At 33.9% G+C, this 20,419-nt stretch overlaps 1 protein-coding gene across 1 annotated transcript in view; it reads left to right on the forward strand.

Annotated features, from left to right (window-relative positions):
- The window catches only part of LOC130576884 (neurobeachin), a 205,026-nt gene that overhangs the window by 127,912 nt on the left and 56,695 nt on the right, over positions 1-20,419 (forward strand). Inside the window, exons 11-17 of the mRNA XM_057371857.1 lie at positions 3,199-3,307; positions 5,662-5,814; positions 6,551-6,719; positions 14,687-14,766; positions 15,473-15,535; positions 15,644-15,741; positions 17,497-17,589. Of these exons, the coding sequence (XP_057227840.1) occupies positions 3,199-3,307; positions 5,662-5,814; positions 6,551-6,719; positions 14,687-14,766; positions 15,473-15,535; positions 15,644-15,741; positions 17,497-17,589 (765 nt within the window). The remainder of the gene's footprint in view (positions 1-3,198; positions 3,308-5,661; positions 5,815-6,550; positions 6,720-14,686; positions 14,767-15,472; positions 15,536-15,643; positions 15,742-17,496; positions 17,590-20,419) is intronic.

Genomic DNA, 20,419 nt, shown 5'->3' on the forward strand with positions numbered 1-20,419 from the left:
AAAAAAAAAACCCCAAAAAAACAAACAAAAGGAACCCCCACCCAAACAACTCCCCAGACAGCATGTAGCCTGTTTTCTGCCTATCTCTTTTCATCTTCAGGTAGTAATAGCTTCAGTATTGTACATCCAGTGAGAATTTAAAAACATTTCCATTTTGATTTTGTAGCTCTTCCATGAGTTAAAATATTACAGATATTTTACCTACTTCATTTCCTGTATAATAATGTGATCAAACTGCTAGTTAAATTTCATTATTATGTTAATTTTTATCAATATCTGGTCCTATTTGTCTCAAACTTCATTGTCCCTGTATCTACCTGCCAGATGGTTCTCCTTAACTGCTGCTTTTTCTGGTACTTGGATTTTTTTAAGGTGCTTGAAGGTGTAATGGTGCATTCACATGTGCTATCCTAAGATTTGATTTACTATGTAGTACAGTCAGCTCTATTATTTATGGTGGCAATCTTGGATAATGGTGAAGGATTAGAAATTAGAGTTACTGCCTGCAGATCTGAGCTGACTCTGCAGAGCTGGATTGAGGTATCTTTATGTGTCTCGATCAATAGATGTTAAAAGCCATTTTGGAATTAAGTAAAAGCATAGCTCATTCACAAAGGCATTGGCTAAATTAGTTTTCCTGAAAGTAGAAACACTGGCATTGCTTTGCAGTAGCCATTCAGGTAATGCAGGGGTAATGTGGGCAGGCCGGATTAATTAGTTCAGTCAAAGCCTACATAAAGATGGTTAATGCCTGAAAAGTGATATTTTGGCACTGGCTGCATCTGAATTACTACACTTTTTTGAGTTGGTCTTTCTTACATAGAATCAGCCTGTCTGTTTCTGTGTCTGTGGTATGGTTAGGTATAAACTGGCCATTTATTTCTGAGTTGACTTGTGATTTATGTGTGCTTAAATAGAGAAAAATCTTTATTGTTAGGGTGTCAGTGTGTCTTACAACTTGCATTCTGAGTTTGTCAGAATTTCTAATAGTTGTATAGAGATTATATTGCTACACGATAAGAATAATTCTAGCTCATGAGTTTGCATCTAAATTCAAAGAATAAACAAGTAAACTGATTTTTTTTTTAATGAACTACTTGTGAGAATAGAAAATAAACTGAAGTTTGGTGCATGATCACGATACAAAAATCTTTACAATCCATTTAAATATTTTTTTTTTATGTTTCAATATAATGTTAATAGAATTTGCTACTGTAATTTAAATTTGAATTCTGCAAAGATGTGCACTGTTTCTTGACTTTATGCTTAATAGATTGTTGTCCTAAGTCATAAGGTTACTCACAGAGGATGGCAATAAGCACTATCTAAATGGAATTTTTTTAACCTATTCAATTTAAGGGGAAAAAAACAAGCTAAATTTAAATCTTCAATCCTTTATGTGAGCTCCTTCTGAATTTTCATGTAGCAAAATTATTAGATTCTTATTTTAGATGACAAATACAGTAGAAACTTTTGGTTGGGGTTAGAAAAAATGAATGTATATAACCTGGTTTGAAATTGATGTGACAGCTTGACAGGCTGTTTTGATAAAAGCTTTGGAGTACTGTAAATTGATATTATCTGTTATTTTACTGCTGACACTCTGTGGAACATTCTGTATGTGATTTTAGCTGGACTATTATGACCATTCAACAATGAAGAAAGACAAGGCACTATTTCATGTTCCCAGCACRCACTTTGGCTTTACGGAATTCTTTTTGCATGGCAGACTTACTCAACAAATAGAATAAATCGTATTTTCCTCAGCACTTTGATTATTTTTTGGTGCTGGCATGCATAAACCAATCTCAAACACGTACTTCAAATTAAAATACTCTATCTGGAGAACAAGTGAACCTTTAGATGTCTAGATACTGTCAGTAAAGTTGAAGTGTATCAAACGCAGGCTGGACATTTCCTTTAATTCATTTTTTCATAGCTGCAAAAGCCACAGTTTTCACCCTTTTACTACCTGTGGGAGCCACAGTTTTCACCCTTGTCTGTGCCTACTACCCTAACCCTTTTAAAAAGAATAAAAAATTGGTCAGCTAGTAGTAGGCACTAGTTCTGTGGGAGAACTTTTGTGGTTGCAAACACTTGTCTGTGCAACTAGGAACTGTTACATCTATTTAATTTTTATCAAAGGAATAATGACTTTATGTATGCATTCTGTCATCTACCTTTTTGAAATATTTGAAAAATAATTTTAAATACTTCCTTTCTGTCACATTTTTTTATCTCTCCTTTTTCTCTGGGTTTTTCAGCAACAGAGAGTGTAGTTGTGCTTTATTCTTATCACCCAAGAATCCCTTATGATTTTTTTGCCCCTGTGGCAGATTGATCTGTCATGTTTCTACTGCTGGTTTCATAACATAAATTCACTTTCTTCCTGATTCTATCCCCTGAAGATTTTCATATCTCTTATGTTTCCATAGTGTAACTGTTTCTGAACACTTTCCCTCCCTGTGCTTTCTGAACACTTCACTTAAAGATACTGCTGGTATGGCTGGTGGGTGATTTTCTTGTGGCCTCTGGAGTCCCTCTGTGCTTTCCTAACTGGATAAAAATTAATCCTTAATTTTATGCGGTCAGGCAGACATTACTCTCCTGTTTGATCTTTTGAAAGTGTGAATGAAGCTCTCCCYCTGCTCTTGCTGCACTGTGGTTTGAGGTGGCCGTCATTGCCCATGTGCATGTTCGAACATTTTATGCCTCATTTCCGTGGTAACACTGACTCTAGGGACTGAAAGTGTGGGATGGTGACATACCTAATGGCTGTACATTTTGCTGTTTAACATAGTTAGCGTGGATAGTAAAATGTTTGACATGGCCCCTGCCTGCATCATTCTAGCACTGTCACCTGGGTTCCACTCAGCATCTTCTGCCTCTTTCAGCTGCCAAAGCTTTGGCTGGAACTGCAAGCTCCAGGATTGGATACTTAAAATAAGGGGTATTCATGGTCAAAYCAGGAGTACTGACACTGCTTGTTTGAATATGAATTCCTACTCCTACCACTGTAATATGTGAAAAATCACTAAGGAAATTTGTCAACAGGAAAATAAGATTTGTATTTTTTCAAGGAATTCTTCACAGCCCTAAGTCTGTTTCTATTCACTTAACTGCTGGTGATTATTGAGAAAGCAATGGATTCGTTTTTATGCATTTTTAATCTGAAAAAAACTTGTTCTTTACACGCAGTGCTACCTTATTGGCTTTCCTGGTTGAGCTTCTTAAGAGTTCAGTTGCCATGCAAGAGCAAATGCTTGGTGGAAAAGGCTTTCTAGTMATTGGCTATCTGCTTGAAAAGGTATGGTTGGAGGACTTTTATATTTGTTCTTAGTGTTTGTASTGTCATTGTGGTACTTTCAATCACTTGGGTCAAATGATTGGTGGAATAAAATATATTTGCAATATAACTATTACAAATAAAAAGTATTTTCTAAGTTGTGTATGTGAGTTCCTTTATTTTCTTCATCCTCTTATATACCAGTATTCAAAGAATCAATTTGCTGCAGCTGGTTCTGTTCTCTTATTTATGTTCTTGGTTTAGATCTATTAATGAATCACCTTAAGGTATTTTCATTTCTCCACTTTTTGTCCCCCAAACTTGCTTAGGAAGTTCTCCTGTTGCTAGTTTGTACAAATATAGCAGAAATGTCATAATTGAGATTTTTTTTGTGTGTCTGTATATGTGTGTGTGTGTGTATGTGTGTGTTAATAAAAGTTAAATTAATATTCTGTGATTCAATTCTGAAATCGTTGAAATAATGGTCTGTGTTTTGAAGAAGAAAAGYTGTAACGAAATTACTTTCTGAAACAAATATTTGCAAGGGGTGTTCCATTCAATTTCTCATTTTCAGATATGATGAGCATATATCACAAAACTGAGGTTCAGTTCAGTTGTCTGAGGAACATTACTGGCCTCCTGACCCAAAGCCCTCATGAAACCTTCTTACTGGGGTTTAATAATCTAAATAATCTGAGAGCAAACTACTGTCAGATATACTAAGATAGTGATGGTCCTGTGACTGAAGCATGGCTCTGACATTGTCCTTTGTGGCTAGAGAAAGACCTTCACTCAATGCCTAAAAGCAGATTTTCTTCTGTTTTCACTGCTAGGCAAGTGTGATTTACTATGTTAGAGAACTAGCCTMAGGTGTTTTTTCCAAGGGTAGATTTTCTTGTGACATAACCAGAATCAATTTTTACAAAGCTGTTAGCTTCAGTTTTGTAAGTTACACACAGGCAGACTGGTGAGCCCTCGTGGAGGGCTTTCTCCTGAATAGAGCACTGTGGTTTATGCCCATGGAATACATCAATTACGAATGTCGTACACAAATTTTTTTTTAAAGTTTGCATGTTCTTTTCATTAACACCTGCTATGATCATTAGACTTGGGCATGTGAATATTAACAGATTTCTATTGATTACAGCATAATTCTTACAACATATGTTGTTTTCTAGGTATTTTTTAAAATTATACTCACTTAGCTATAGTTTTTCAAGAGGACCTATTTTATTTTTTTTGAGGTATGCTTATATTCAGCTGGCACACATGGTGGGAAAAAATCCTTTGTTTCCTAGCCAGTCTCAATTTTATTTGTAAATTATCTGTTGTATCTGTTGTTCATTTGCATGTAATCAAATACTTCACAGAAGACAGCTTTTTTTTTTTTTTACTTGAACTTCTAAATAGCATTTTTGTTCTTATTAGTTGCAGATTATTTATTGTGAATTTTGATGCACAAGCGAAGGGAAATTCAGCATCCTGGCTGAACTTATATTATTGACAACTAGATTTCAGATCTGAAAATAAGAGATCTCCCTGTGCCCAGACTGTACTTACAGCATTAAAAGTAATGAAACATAGAATCATTTAGATTAGACAAGACACCTTTAAGGTCATTGAGTCCAACCATTAACCAACCACTGCCAAGTCCATCACTAAACCATGTCCTTCAGTGCCACAGCTATGTCTTTTAAATWCCTCAGTGAGGGTGACTCCACCACTTCCCTGCGTGGCCTGCTCCAGTGCTTGACATTTTGTGGAAAGGGCAATGGGAGGGATGTTTAGCTTTTTTCCTGTTTATTCATTTGTTAATTTAGCACACAAAGAAGTTTGCCCAAGTCATCATGACATGTTGCTACGTAAGAGCAAGACTCAACAGTGATTTTATGGCATATGTTATGAAACTGAAAGACTCTGAAATTTGAGGAAGCCATGAACCCAAGTCCTTCAAATACCTATTTACATTTAAGAAACAAAAGCAAGTCTCCCAGTAATGTGTGTTCACATACTGAGACATCCAGTTTCAATAAGACACTTATTTAACTTAAAACTTAAGGACTCCAGATGAAGCACTGTGCTGTAAAATGTAGGATCATGACCAGGTTCTAATAAAATGAAAACAAACCCAACTAAGCAAAATACAAAAAAAAATATTGATGAATATTTTAACCTGTTAAATATAGCCATTAGAAAGACCATTAATATTATTAGAAAGTGGAGCTTTCCTTCATATTCAAAGACACCAAATCATGCAAGGCTACATGTATTTAATAATGATGAGACGGGTGAAAATACTTCAAAATCTGGCTGTAATTATATTAAGGGAGAAGATTTTTTTCTTTATTTTTTTCTTTCTGGTTATTTTCCCCCAGTCGTCTAGAGTTCATATAACCAGAGCAGTTCTGGAACAATTTTTGTCATTTGCAAAATATTTGGATGGATTATCTCATGGAGCACCTCTATTGAAGCAATTATGTGATCACATCCTTTTCAATCCTGCTATCTGGATACATACCCCTGCAAAGGTAATATGCACTTGAATAATGTTATGACTTTACTACAACATAATTATATGCTTTTATAACATTCTACTTAGTTTTTGTTTGTTTTTTTTTTTTTTTTTTTTTTTTTTTTTTTTTTTAATAACATGGTAATAGCAATGATTTTTAGATCATGAAGTCTATACCTTGCTCAACTGTATACTCCCATACCTTTTATAAGCAGTTAAATTATTGCCTAAGGTTCTATTAAGAAAATGTTTCTAGAAACCTGGTCCTATTTTCAGTGGTTGCATTACACTGTTTTCCTACGGATTAAACATAAAAATTTGTATTTTTAATTGCAGACAAAATGCATTTTATGGCACATTAATGTAAACTCTCATTTTAATTTAAATTATATATCCTAGTTTGATAAAATGTATAAAATGTTATAATTAATCTCTGGTAATAATGAATTATTTGTTTTCCTAAGTAATCATRGTAGAGATATGTAAACCAAAGTTAAATGTAGCATTGTTCTAAAAACTGACAACATATACGTTTCATATAAAAAGTCAGGATAGAAAACAAGCCAATATGTTTTTCTTTACTTAAATCATAGAATCTCATTTCTAGGTATCAGTCCAGTCCCTGCCCTAACCAAAGTTGTAATTAGTTTCATTTTTTATATCATATCCAAAAAATATTCTAAAAAAACCCTACAACTTATGGTTACTAATGCAGAATTTCCATTTATGTGGATAACTATTTCATTCCTCAGGTGCAGCTATCCTTGTATACCTACTTGTCAGCTGAATTCATTGGAACTGCTACCATCTATAACACCATACGCAGAGTAGGAACGGTACTGCAGTTAATGCACACACTGAAATACTACTACTGGGTGGTCAATCCTGCTGACAGCAGTGGCATTACCCCTAAAGGATTGGGTAAGTGCAACACTTAAGAAATCATAAGCATTTCTCCTTTAGGAAGACCTATGGTGTGGATGAATCTGTAGACAGGAGGTAAATAAATGGCAATAGTTGATGCCAGTCATTGTCAGGAYGATGGAAGTACTTTTGGTGTATCATACAACCCTAATGATAATTTCTTATGTTTATATGTATTCCCAGAATATTCCAACTCTGGTCTTCAGTCATGTAGCATATACTTACGTGGGCATATTTTAGGAAACACATTAAAATGATTGATTTTTCTTCTTCTGTAACAAAGAGGAATTATCACATATATTTCATATGCCAAAGAAAGCTTTGTGTTTTTGGTACTGTTAAGTGACATTGAAAACAGAGTGGAAACTTCTAGTTCTCACTGCAGAGGTCTCTGAAGTGTTTCCAGTTCAATAATGGTGTTTCTCTCTCCTTATAAAATAAAGATTGATTTAACTTTTCTAAAAGTGATGCACTTGGCCTGGCACAGGAGGTATTAAATGACAGCACCAACAAAATGCAATAATACATACTGGCTGAAAGCTGCATGTTACAGATGTGTATTAACCAGAGCAAATCATTCTAATCCTGTACATTCTGACTGTAATGCCATTACATTTAGCTATCTACTCGTGTTAAGCAGGCAGGATTTGAATGAAAATCTCTTAAAAATACTTGATAAATGAAAACTTAATAATTATCTTTATTCTGTGACTATTACTGTCATGCTGAGAAAATGAATCGGGCTACATTTTTAGTGCTGTCACATATCCAAATATTTAAGTGTGACATATCTAACACATTAGTTATTGGATAGTTCTTATTTGGTGATGAGCTGTATGCATAGGGTTTTTCCTCAATATATATAAATATATTTTAATAAATAAAAGCATAAGTARCAATTCTTTTCCTAGATTAGGTATCCTAATAGGCAATGAAGGTGTTGAAGGTCACAGAAGGAGCTGTTCTCAGATCTTGAATCATATCAATAGTTATCTTGTAGTGTAATACTGGATGAACAGTAGTCTTCAAAAATTATTAAAATTTATTTTAAAATACTTAACAAAAGCCCACTGCTCTTTGTTCATTTGGATAAAAGGTTTGGAATCCAAAATAATGAAAATTACCTGTGSTGGTTATTTAATTAGCTTGCAATCTTTGTCAGTGATAAATTGTATTATCCACTTACGCTGATTCTGGATTCCTGCTACCAAAATAGAATTAATTTATTTTTTGGTGCCTGCAATGAAGGTGTCTTCATCTGAGCTAGGTATCTGCTGATTATTGATAATGGAATGAAGGAGTCAGTTGCCTTAATACAGATTTCTAACATCATTGAAGTCTTGATGAGGCCTCCCACCTGCCTCTCTGAAGGATGCTGGTTTCCTGTGCATCCGGTATCAAATCTGTTTGTTTTGGGTAGATATTTTGCATACTTTATGGCATAACAACTTAGATTGGTCAGTTTGTTTGAGAAGATGTGTCCTACCTCTAGTTGACAGACACTTGAGACATGCTGTGTTTGAAATGTAGTTGCTTCCTAGACTGCATTGCCTGCATTGATTRGAGCTCCATTAGCCTCGGTGGCAGGTTCGAAGCTGGTCTTGTGTGGGGCCTACACTGTTGATATCTGAAATTAGGGTGAGCTGAATCTCACCCTGGGAATGGCTTTATCCAGTTTCATGCTTTCAGAGCTCTGGTCTGTTGAGGTTTACAACCTCTGCTGTGCTGCATATAGTTACAGTTTTACCATCAGACAAATGAAGTGTATCTGAGATCAGTTAGGAATTGGGATGTTTAAAACTCAACTAATCAGTTTACAACGTGTTCATTGTTTTTGTGACTGTTGAATACCCATCTGTTATGAGGTAAAGTTTTCAAGTGTCATTTGGAGCTAGATAGAGACTTGGAACATAGCTCAACTAGCTTGAGAGTGTAAATTTGATAATAGAGTCTGCTTGTTATGGCTGAGATTATTTTTAATTTTTTTTTTCTAGTATATTTGTTTTAATTAAAAAATTCCAGTGCTTCTGTGTCATGATACTACTACAAAACAACACTTTGAAAATGTATTGCCTGTTACAGACTGCTTCCCTCTGGCTAGGTTTGCTCTTTTCTGGAGTCAGTGACAYTTCCTTCTGTAGGAAGAATGGATTGTGTTTATCTTGTCCAGATCTGCCTCTTTGCAGTTTACTGTATTTTTGAGCATTTGTATGTGTAATGCCAGTTTCATGGCTTCAAAATATATGTAATGTATTCATCAGAATCTGAACAGAAGGCGTGAGGTACACATGGAATGAGGAATGAATCAATTAATTCTAAATTAGCATACTTATGGTTGGTTTACATCCCTACCTTTTCTTTCATTCAGTGTATAGTACATTCTCCTCTCATTTTGTCAGTTCCAGGCAGGATCACTTTTTTATCAGGAAAGCAACCAGGTCAGTTCCTAATAGGCAGACAGTGTAAATTAGTGGTTGCTTGGTGTAGCAGTTAAAGAACAAAAATCAAAATTATTAGGGCCTTCATACAGTAGTTGGGAAAGTGTTTGATAAACTGAGGCCATTCATATTGTAGAAAAACATGCTATTATTCACTATATCTGATTTTTTTCATATTTTCATTAGTTAGATTTATAAATAGACTTGACTTTTTGAAAGTTTAATATATTTTTTCTTCCTTGCTTCTTATGCTCTTCCTTCCTCCTTGTTTCTGAGACTGCAAAAGCCCTGTGTAATTGATACCAGAAGTAGTAATCTCTCTTCTGTCTGTAAAAGTGGCTTTTTTTTTKGTGTTGAGTTGAAGAATGTCAGCGTATCAGAGAGAAGGATCAGTGACTTAGCAGCAGATGTGCAAAGCCAGCACAGCTATGAAATTTTCTCCATGCAAATCAGCATTGAAACTTTTTTGCTATTATTTCACAGATAACTTCTGCTTCTGATTAATACAGGTGTAATAATGGTGGTGATTTGCATGCAAATGACTGTGAAAATATAATAATTGCTGAGGTGATGGGTAGCTAAATTTAATTTCATATTAACCTTATTCCATATTAGATATTTTATAAAATCCACATTAGGATTTTATAAATCCACATTCAGGAATTGATAAARTTCCTGAATTTTTTTTTAAATGTTTAATCACCTGGATATTGCATCACTTTTTTTTACCAGGTAGTTTTTTAACATAAAGTGCAGGTCTGACTGATTCAGACAGCCTATAGTCATAGAATACAATCTTAAAAGTAGTGTAGTTATTGCACTTAAGGCTTTTTTATTTTCACCTCTGTTTTCAGCATCTTGTAACTTCACCAATCCTAATTGTTCAAACAAGTAACTCAGGATTTTGGTTTTGGGTTGATTTTTATTAACCTTCATGCAGCCACTGCTGCCAGATAGTTTATAATTGGTTAAAATATAGACTAATGTATGAAAAAATTGTTAAACTAAGTAAGTTATATTGTAAAAGTACAATTATGTGAAAGTTAAAATTGCTGCATTTTAAGCAGCATTTGATATATCAAAATGGAAGAATAGGACCCATTAATTTTAATGTATGAGACAGAAAAWTGTCATCATATGAGTAAATGGCAACTGAAATTCTAAGTTGACTTGACATGAGACTATTCAGACCTGAAGAAGATTTTATGGGACATCTTGCCAATATTCAAAATTTGACTGCATGTGCCATAGTGCCTTCAAATAATTTGCTGTCRTATTAGGAAGTAAGTTTATTCATGCAGACATTTTAGTAATGTGATGTTCTCTTGTCTTCCGGGCATGTAATTTTTTTATGCGGAGATACTGAAACACTTTTTAATATTAGTAGTTTGATTTACTGTTACTTGCAGACAGCTACTCTGCTTCAGGGTTTTATTGCCTTCCCCATCTTAATAAAGCACAAAGTGGGTGAGTTTTCTGTACTGACCATTACTTTAAGGCCATAGGGGCTCAATATTGAAGTGTCCTATTTAGCTAATGCTGCTTTTTCTTAAAAATGAATGTTTTTCCCTTGTCTCTCCTAGTAATCAGCTTATAAAATGGGAGGTATAAATGCTTTTCTTTTCTAAATGAATTTTAATGATTTTCTTTAAAGGCTGAGATACTTATTTTATATTTGGTGTTGTGTCTTTTCTTTCATTATTGGTTTCCTGTTTCACCCTGGTATTTCATCTTAGACTCAGAATACTGAATTAATATTTGTTTTTCCATTTCCTACTGAAGTACTGGAAACACTGTTTGAAAGTGTCAAAGTATCAACTAGCTCCATAATTATTCTTAATAAGTTTTATATTTTAGATGTGTAGATCCTCACAGTGSAGACAAGTCATCTGATTAAAACCATGTTTTATACTTTTCTTCTGGTTTTACAAAGAGCATAAAAAATCAAACCAAATTCCAAAGGAACGAATCTAAATTTTATTGTTTACTTTTTACACTTGGACTATGGTTATACTTGATTTCTCAGTACAATTCCTGGCTCTCTACAGAACACCCAGAGAGTCCCACCATGTGCCTGAGAGCATTGTCCAAATGCTTCTTCAACTCAGMTAGACTTGATGACCTCTGCCCTGGGGAGCCTGTGTTGTATGAGAGAAATGTGCATTTACGTTCCAGACCACCATGTAGTTTAGTTCATTCCTGGCTGTTCCTGGGAATAGCCCAGTATTTCTCTTTCTCTKCCAATGTGCTTCACATCTCTTACTCTGAATGGACCTTTATGAGTAGTATTTTGTCTCCTTAGTGAGAATGCATGGCTCTGAAAGTACAAATTATCTCATGCTAAATAGTTTTCAAGAATGTTTTTCATGTCCAATATTTTTCAACATAAGATGTAGACGTAGAAATTATGAAAATTACTATGAGGAGAAAATAACGACAGTTTTTCTTTTTGTGGATGAAAAGGTTCCACAGAGTTATTTCTAGAGTTCCACAGAGTTATTTCTATTTCTGGTTAGAGTGGAACTCAGTTCTCAGTTAGATTTACAGCAGAGAGAAAACAGGTCCTCTGTGATCCACAAACCATGTTATTTATGCATGCATGGAGATCAGATTCTGCTATCCATATAATGTTTTATAAATTTAAGGAGTAGAAAAATCATACTTTTTAGATATAAAAAAAATAATCAAACCAGATGGAAGAATGTTACATTTGGTTGTTAGTAGAACTGGTAACACAATGTTTTATTTCCGAAGACAGAATTAGAAATCATTATTTTTGTTAGACAAAGCCCCCGTCAGATTTTTGGTGCTTTTTTGTTTAGGTCTTTTTTTTCACAGCAGTACTGATTGCCCTTGACTCTGTGAATATGTTTGCTTATTCCCTCTCATTTACTTCAGGTTTATGGCCCTATAATTTCTTTATGCTGCAGGGATGAATTTAATAAAATTATATTTTTTTAAAAATTTATTTTTTTAAAGCTGGCTAACTCTTATTATGATTGTATATTTTAAAAAATCTGACACAAATGATGGGCTCGCTGTGAAAAATATATACATAAAGAAATCTAAAAGCAGGAAATGCTTTAGTGACTCATCCTCATGTGGGATAAGGGAGGCATCCTTTGCCAATTAAAAATGAATGTTACTATTTTGTATTAGGGATTTATGGTTCCTGTACCAGATCTTAAAAGGATTATCTTTATAGTTGATCTGATTTGAGCTTGGTTTTAGTCTTTAGCCGTTCTGATTATCAGTGCCTGAGTGATGGTGACACTCAATTGTCTATATGCAGTGATGGGCATAAAGATTTGTAAACAGTAAAGAAAATTGCTTTTCAATGTTTGAGTTGAAAAAACAAKATCTACTAGTCTTTCTTTATCTCAATATATGTGTGTATAGTATATACTTTTAAAAATTATATCATAAGTTGCACCATTGTTTGGTCAATAATACTTTTTTAAAAATATAAATCTTCATCTGCTAATGAAGTCCTTCAATTACTAATGAAGGAAAAACCTGTGATGATATAAAAATATAATGGCAAATCTGCATTAAGTAGCTTTAGAACTTCCGATTTAATTAATTCCACTCAGTCTGTKTCAGATGATCATTACATTACATTGCTGCAGTCCTTTCTTCCATTCTTTGTAGCTATCTGGTGGTTTCATAGCCTCCAGTTTCTCCAGCCTGTCTTATTTTTCTTGCCAGTCCTCCTTTAATTTTTGAAACTAATGAAGTCTTTTGAGTAGCAACTGTCCCCTTTTTCTGATTCTAGTGCTGTAAAGCTTCGAGACACAACTRAAATGCAAGGAATAAAATGTACTAGAGGACTGAGGGGAAAAGTACCCTTTACTAGCTTGGCATATAGCCTGCAAAGAACAACTGCTTTGATATCTTTTACATGTCGAAGAACCTTTTTCAAGGTTCCCACACGTTTCCAGGGAAATGAGTGGGTACATGAAGTGGTATAAAACTGATGTATCTTTGAAGAGGTTCCCAGTTAAATTGAGATATCTTCTTCTTGATATGTCCAGACAATTTCTGCTACAGAAATGTTTTGCAGACCTCCCCATTGCCTGTTTTCCATTTCCATCATTATAGTCTTTCAGAAGAGACAAAATGTCAAAATTATTTTTTTTAGTTCTGRTTTTCAGATATTGTATGATATTGAATTCCTGTAAGGTGTAGGAAGGAAGAGGGTGTACAGAGAAAGATATTTCTTTGATGCAGTTAGGGAAATTGAATACTAATTTGAATTACAGGAAAAAAAAAATAGCTGTTGATAAGAAGTGCACCATTGACATAAAAGAACTCGATGCAATATTTAATATAATTACACCTAGTACCGAAAAAAATAAATCCAATTAGTTTCTGTATTTACAGTGGAAAATAGATGTTTAATTGTGCCACTAGAATTAATTAATATAAACTAGTCTTATATCTTTAAAGTCTCTCTGATATATTTTTTACTSCAATATCCTTACTGTTCTATACACAGTGGTAGAGGGAGCTTGGGATTGATTTGCTTTTTCCTGAAGAGTACAGTGTTCTCCTCTCCACTCCTAAACAGAGAAAGAAAACTTGAGTGTATTGGCTATTCTTTGTGCTCCTGCTAGTGAAATAAATATGCCTTACATTGAGGTTTTCCCTTGTTGCAAACTTGAATTTCTGCATGTAAAGCAGTGGCTTCACTTCAATTAGTGGTAGCAAAGACTATTAGAAAATCTTCATTATAAATCTGCATTCATCGGGATTGGAAATAATACTGAGACATAGACTGTTATAAACTTTGATCTGTGTTTATCAGCATAACATAAAATGGTTAATAAAAAAAATTAGTTGCATTTATTTTTGCTGTGCACAATTTAAGAATGTCTATGGATGGTTTGAAAAGTGGGAACTTAACAAAGGAATTTCTAGTTCAACTTCAATATTTATGAAAGAGAATGGAAAATGCACTAGAACAAGTTTCAAATTACTATAGTTGTTCAAGCTGTGGTTTTTTTTTATATTTCTGTTTTCCTAATATACTTCATCAAACACAATTGTTTAAAGCATTATGGATTACTTCTTTTTTTCCTAGTTTAAATTGAATTTTTTTGAGMTAGTAATTTCTCTTTGATTAAAGGACTTTTAGTTGCTGCTACAGATAAGGACTACCACTAGTATTTTATTAATCCTTTCTCTGTTGGTTTTCATTTAGATGGTATTTAACGTCATGGCTTAGTCATTCCAAGTTGTTATCATGTATTGCTATCTATCTATTACTCACTTTATTACTCTCTTTAATCTTCCTGCATCTTAAAAAAAACCCCAAAATAAAATATAATATGGATTTCCTTTTTTTTTCCAAATGGAATATCACTTAAATATATTGTTGTTGACAAATGTGATTCTGAATGGTTATGAACTTTTATGTAAGAGTAGACTACTAAATCTGTTGTAGGAACTGTGATTTCCTTAAGAAGCTGCAGCTATTAAAGGAATTAGTTTATATTTAAAAGTGCTATATTTTGTTTCTTCCAGATGGTCCTCGGCCCTCCCAGAAAGAAATCATATCATTAAGGGCGTTTATGCTCCTGTTCTTGAAACAACTTATATTGAAGGTAAAATAGTCTATTCCAGTGTGAAAACATTGACATCTGTTACATACTTGTAATAAGATCTTTCATAGTAGAAACTAGGTAATACTTGTCCACTATTGTGTCTTTTTCTGATTAATGTTCATTACGCGCATCCTTCTAATCCACATAAAAATAGTAAATCCATACAGGGTTTCTTATTAACCTCACCAAACTCTGCCATGTATATTTTATTAAATGTTTAATATATTTATATTCAATATGTAAGATGTGTTTTAATTTAATTAATTTACTCATTTTTTWWAAATTTTTAATTAAATGGTCAAATGAAAAAGGTAATTGCAGTTATCATGCTACATTGGTTCTGTCACTGATTGAAATGGTATAGGTTGTTTGGTCTCTGTTACAGCTGAATGCTACTCTAAGTGATAATSTGCCATTTCAGACTAGACTGAAAACAAGTATTTTCTGCTCTTTCTCAGAAATTAGGGGAGTAATAGTAATAGTTTCTGGGATCAGAGAGCCCACACTAAAAGATTCTGACCTCATACTGTTTTGAATTTTCAATGTGATAAAGAAAAGCAGTAGAATGACAGAGAGAATTTAGTCTTTTAGGTTCAAATAAAAAAAGCTGTAGGATTATTTGACTGAGTCCAGGTTTTGTTTACCAAAACTGAGGAATGTATATTCTCTGAATAATGGGTTTTTTTTTCCTTTTTTTTTTTTTTAGGATCGAGGAGTGAAAGAAGATGAACTGCAGAGCATATTAAATTACTTGTTAACCATGCACGAGGTACATTTCTGTAATTACCTACCTTTTATTGTAACTCGTTGTACCAGCTCTGTGGGAATCTTGCTGTTGAGGTGAGTTTGTAGAATAACATTGATGCTTGTCATACAGGATGAAAATATTCACGATGTGCTGCAGCTGCTAGTGGCACTAATGTCTGAACATCCAGCTTCCATGATACCTGCTTTTGACCAGAGGAATGGGATACGGTAAGACAGTCAAGTGAGAAAATACCTTAAAAATAGTTCCAGTTCATCACTCTCTGGTTTGCTTCTTTTCCACATAAATATCACACTCGCTGATCTTTTAAATTTCAATTTTATTAACTTAGGCATTTTTCTTTGACTACATGAGTGATTTCAATACTTTGGAGAAAAAAAATAAATTTCCACTTTAGATTGTCATTATGATATTTCAAAGTAACTATACTGTTTTACTTGCTTCTCAGTCTCAAATACAATATGTAATTAACAAGATGCATCAAATAACCATGCATCTGTCTCAGAATAATTTTAAATATTCTTTCTTTGTATGTTTAGCATTCGCTGGGGAGGAGAAGAGGAAAACAAGAAATTGTGTCCTAACCTCTCCAATTCTGTCTGAAAAGAGTGGAATTCTGTTTGACTKTAAAATTAATAACTGATAATTCCCAAAGAAGTGTGATTTTTGTTGGGGTTTTATGCCTAATTTAGTACTACAACTTTTTTCAGGGACCAATCATTCTCATTTTAATATTTTAATCTTTACTATAGTATTTTATTTTGTGCTGTTTAGAAAATACTTTGAAAAATGCAAGATACTTGTAAAAGGGAAAAAAAAAACCCACAGCATCTACAACTTGATAAATTCAAGCTCCATTTTGCATAAATACCAAGATCTTTGTTCAAAGACATGTTCTTAAAACTGTTTGAATGACAGAGCTAGTTGAAGGGGAGACACATGGTTAGGACTTTTCTTTCTGCCTATAGTTTATATTCAAACAGAATTCTATTCCTGACATTTTTCAAAGAAGGGAAAGTCTGGTCTGGAAGACTGAAGACGTCTTCATGTAAAATTTGTGGTACTGATATTGAAAGTGTTTGATGGTGCAGTCTTTATGCTTTAAAGTCTGTGTTGAAGACGTGGGGACAATGCACAGAATTGTAACATTTAAGTATCAAAAAAAGAAAAAGCAAGAAAACCYCCAAAGCCTTACATAAAATTAGGGATTTGTCTGCTTAAGTTATCAGAGAGCAAAAGCCCCAGGGGTCACTTGGTTATGGCATAAGTCATTTAGAAAGAGGAAAATATTATTTGCAATATTATTTCCTTTGGTGGAAGAAGACTAGAAAGAATCACTAAAAGATGAAGCCAAGCTAATTCTAATAGGAAACTAAAGCATAAATTCAAAGATTTGTTGTATAAGAGTGCGGGGTAAGGTTAACATTTTCTGTCTCTTGGTGCCTTTAGTTCAAGGCTGGTTTCCTTTCTGAAAGACTGCAGAATTTATGCTTAAACCTATCACAGTAATTAAACATGTGATAATTAGATTTGTTAATATTTGAGGCTTTTTTTTTTAATCCAGAATTTAAAAATAGAGGGTGCAATGAAAGTAGGTTTTCCCTAGCATCCAGGTATTCCAAGAAACTCCAGGACATGACCTTATGTGTTCCAGTCTGCTTCTCTTGTCCTAAGCTACAAGTGTTCAGACTGTCKTTTATTTGGTTGTTCCAAGAGAGAAGTACAGGGTAAGATGTTACTTCCTGTTATAAAACATTGAACTGAACCAAAATACACCATGTCTCCAGCCTCTAGAATTCATAATTGAACTCTTACACTGCACTTGATTCTTTCAGTATATCCTTTTATTTTGTGTAAATTGTTTTTCTTAATTGTCTTATTTCTTAATAAATACCCTTGTTCAGTGAAATACAATCCATATATGTGATATTTAGAAATAAATTGATTATTTTTTTCTTTTTTAGAGTAATTTATAAGTTATTGGCTTCCAAAAGTGAAAGTATATGGGTGCAAGCTTTGAAGGTCCTTGGATATTTTCTTAAACATTTGGGTCATAAGTAAGTGTTTTTTAAAATTTCTTATAGTGATGCATTTAAGTTCACAACTCTTCTTGTATTTTTGTCATTATTACTGTATTTTTTTGTCAGTCTTTAGAAATTACCTCAAATTATTAAGTTTTCTGATTAATAATTAGTACACTGTTACTTTTCTGAATCAGATACAATTAATTTTTCCAGTTACCTTGCTACTATAATGTTTGAAACAATACAYTGGTTGTCTTTCAAATGTGATATGTTGAAACTTAATTCTTAGAAGAGAAAAACATTTTCCAGAAATATATCTTGTAACTGTATATTACATGTTCAGCTAAAATTAACAGGAAACATATGAGTGTGACCTAAAATTTGCTTCTGGAATCATCAGTGTCATTGCAAAAAAATTTTCAGGGCAGCACTTCTAAAAATAGTCTTAGAAGGATGGGAAAAATGAAATACAATATTTTATTGGCATGGGAATGTTTCAGAAGGAAAAACAGATACTTCAAGCAAGTGGTGTTTAAAAAAGTTGGTAAGGGCACATGTCTGTGCAAGAAATACTCACATAGAAAATGTGGCAGCAGGGAATACTCACATTTAAAAAGACCTGATGTCTTGAAATAGGTTTCTCTCTCATCTTCCGTATTATGGTGTCAAGAAAGCACTAACAATCATGCAGTTGCTCATTTTTCCCCTTCTACAAACTCCCTGCTAGGATTAGCCCAAAATGGCATTTTAGTGGGAGGCTGTGTATTGTAAAAATTAACCATATGCTTCACAAGAGACTTCATCATGTGAGCCTTCTTTGAAGGGAAAGGAGGTAGGAGCCCAGCCAAAGTGCAGAATTGCTAGAAATGCTTTTCTCAATAAGATCGATAAAGTATGACTGTATAATTGAGAGACAGTTAGCTGAGAATATGCTTCTAAATGGGATTTTCCCTTTGGGATCCAGCAAGTCAAATACTGTTCTGGGAATTAATAAAGCAAATTGATAGTCCACTCAAGATTCTCCAAGGACTTTTCAAACATTGCTTACTAAAAGTCATTCACTTTGATAGGAGTTGGATTAAGTATGGTACACCAGATGCAGATTTGACTTGTTAGGGAGCCTGATTGTATCCAGATAAATATATTTGTTTAAAATATTTATCACTTATTCAGAAAATCAAGTAGGGAACAATGTACTGGGGGGCATCAGGCACAGCATCACGAGCTGGGCAAGGGAGGGGATTGTCCCTTCTGCTGGAGTGGCCTCAACTTGAGTGATGGGGGCTGTTTTGGGTGCCACAATGTAAAAAAAAAAAAAACAAAACATTGAACTATTAGACAGGTTCCCAAAGGAGGACAGCCAAGGTGGTGAAGTGCCTTGCAGGGAATCTGTGTGAGGAGTCGCTGAGGTCACGTGGYCTGTTCAGCCTGGAGAGAAGGAGAATCAGGGGAGACCTCATTGCAGTTACAACTTCCTGGTGAGGGGAAGAGGAGGGGCAGGCGCTGATCTCTTCTTTGTGGTGTCCAGAGACAGGACTCAAGGAAACAGCATAAAGCTGAATCAGAGGAGGTTTAGGTTGGATATCAGGAAAATGTTTTTCACCTGCAGGTTGGTAGGTTGTGGAATAGGCTAGTGGGAAGTGGTCACTGCAGCAGCCTGACAGAGTTCATGGCATGTTTTGAACAATGCTTTCAGGCACATGTTGTGACTCTTGGGGATGGTGCTGTTTAAGGCCAGGACTCGGACTCAGTGATCCTTCCAACTCAGTATATGCTATATTTCTATGATTACAGAAAAGAAAAAAAAAAGAGAATTTTCAGAAGCTGACATTTTAATTCCCAGTCCTCAACATCTACTTGCAAATATAGATATTTCAGTGTAGTTTCTATTATTGAATGAACATATGTACTTAGCAAAAATTAATTTTATTTTTCATGTAATTGGAGTGATTGAAATCCCCTTGAATATTCTGTGTAACTTTCAAAGTTTTTTTTGTTTTTTTTTTAAATTTTTAGATCTCTGAACATCTGCAACTGTGCATATTTTATGTAGATTTTAGCAAGTAAAACACCCTCTCATTTCATGTTTTGCAGCTTGTGCTTGTGCCTTTTTGTTCACATACATGTGTGCATATGCATGACTTTGTAAAATGTAAATCAACTGTAGGAAATTCTGAGCAATTATAAAATCATAAGCTACATAAAATTATAAAGCCCTTAAATTTGTGCTTCACTGTACAGGAAATAGTCATTGCATTGTAATACAGTGAAGCAGAATTGCATAAAGAGATGTTGCATGATTTATGAAATCTAATCCGATATAGTATTACTAATAAATGTGTAGGTATAAAACCAATTACTTTTGCTGTAGTTTATATATATGCATCACAGGTGAAGCTATAGAGTAGAAGTAATTGATTCTCAGAAGTGACCGGTAATGTGTTAGATGAGAGCCTGACTAACTTAGTTGATTTTTCTTTGTGATATGTGGTGATAGACTACTTTGTCTAACCTTGACAGTTTGACAAAATCTTGTTCTTTTTCTTTGCCATATTTGATTCTTTTTATGCCACCACTTGAAATAACAGTGTGTTGTTTACTTTTGGGTTTTACCTGCACATTTAAATCTCCCAATGGATTTCTACTTTTATCTGCTAAAAACTATCTTTAAAGATTGATTATTTAAAGATTGATTACCTATAGGTTTCCTCATAAGTAACTCATGAACTCCCTTCTATGTACAAAAGAGTACACACTGCTGTAAGTTGTTGCCACTCTCTTTTTGAACCTAAATAATTTATGCTTTATTTTCACTGGTAATCAGAAACACACATTTCCTTAGCTTCTGTATGCATACAATTTT

Source organism: Malurus melanocephalus, unplaced genomic scaffold (assembly GCF_030028575.1).
Source record: "Malurus melanocephalus ecotype Western Australia unplaced genomic scaffold, MMel_1.1 scaffold_160, whole genome shotgun sequence".
Lineage (NCBI taxonomy): Eukaryota > Metazoa > Chordata > Aves > Passeriformes > Maluridae > Malurus > Malurus melanocephalus.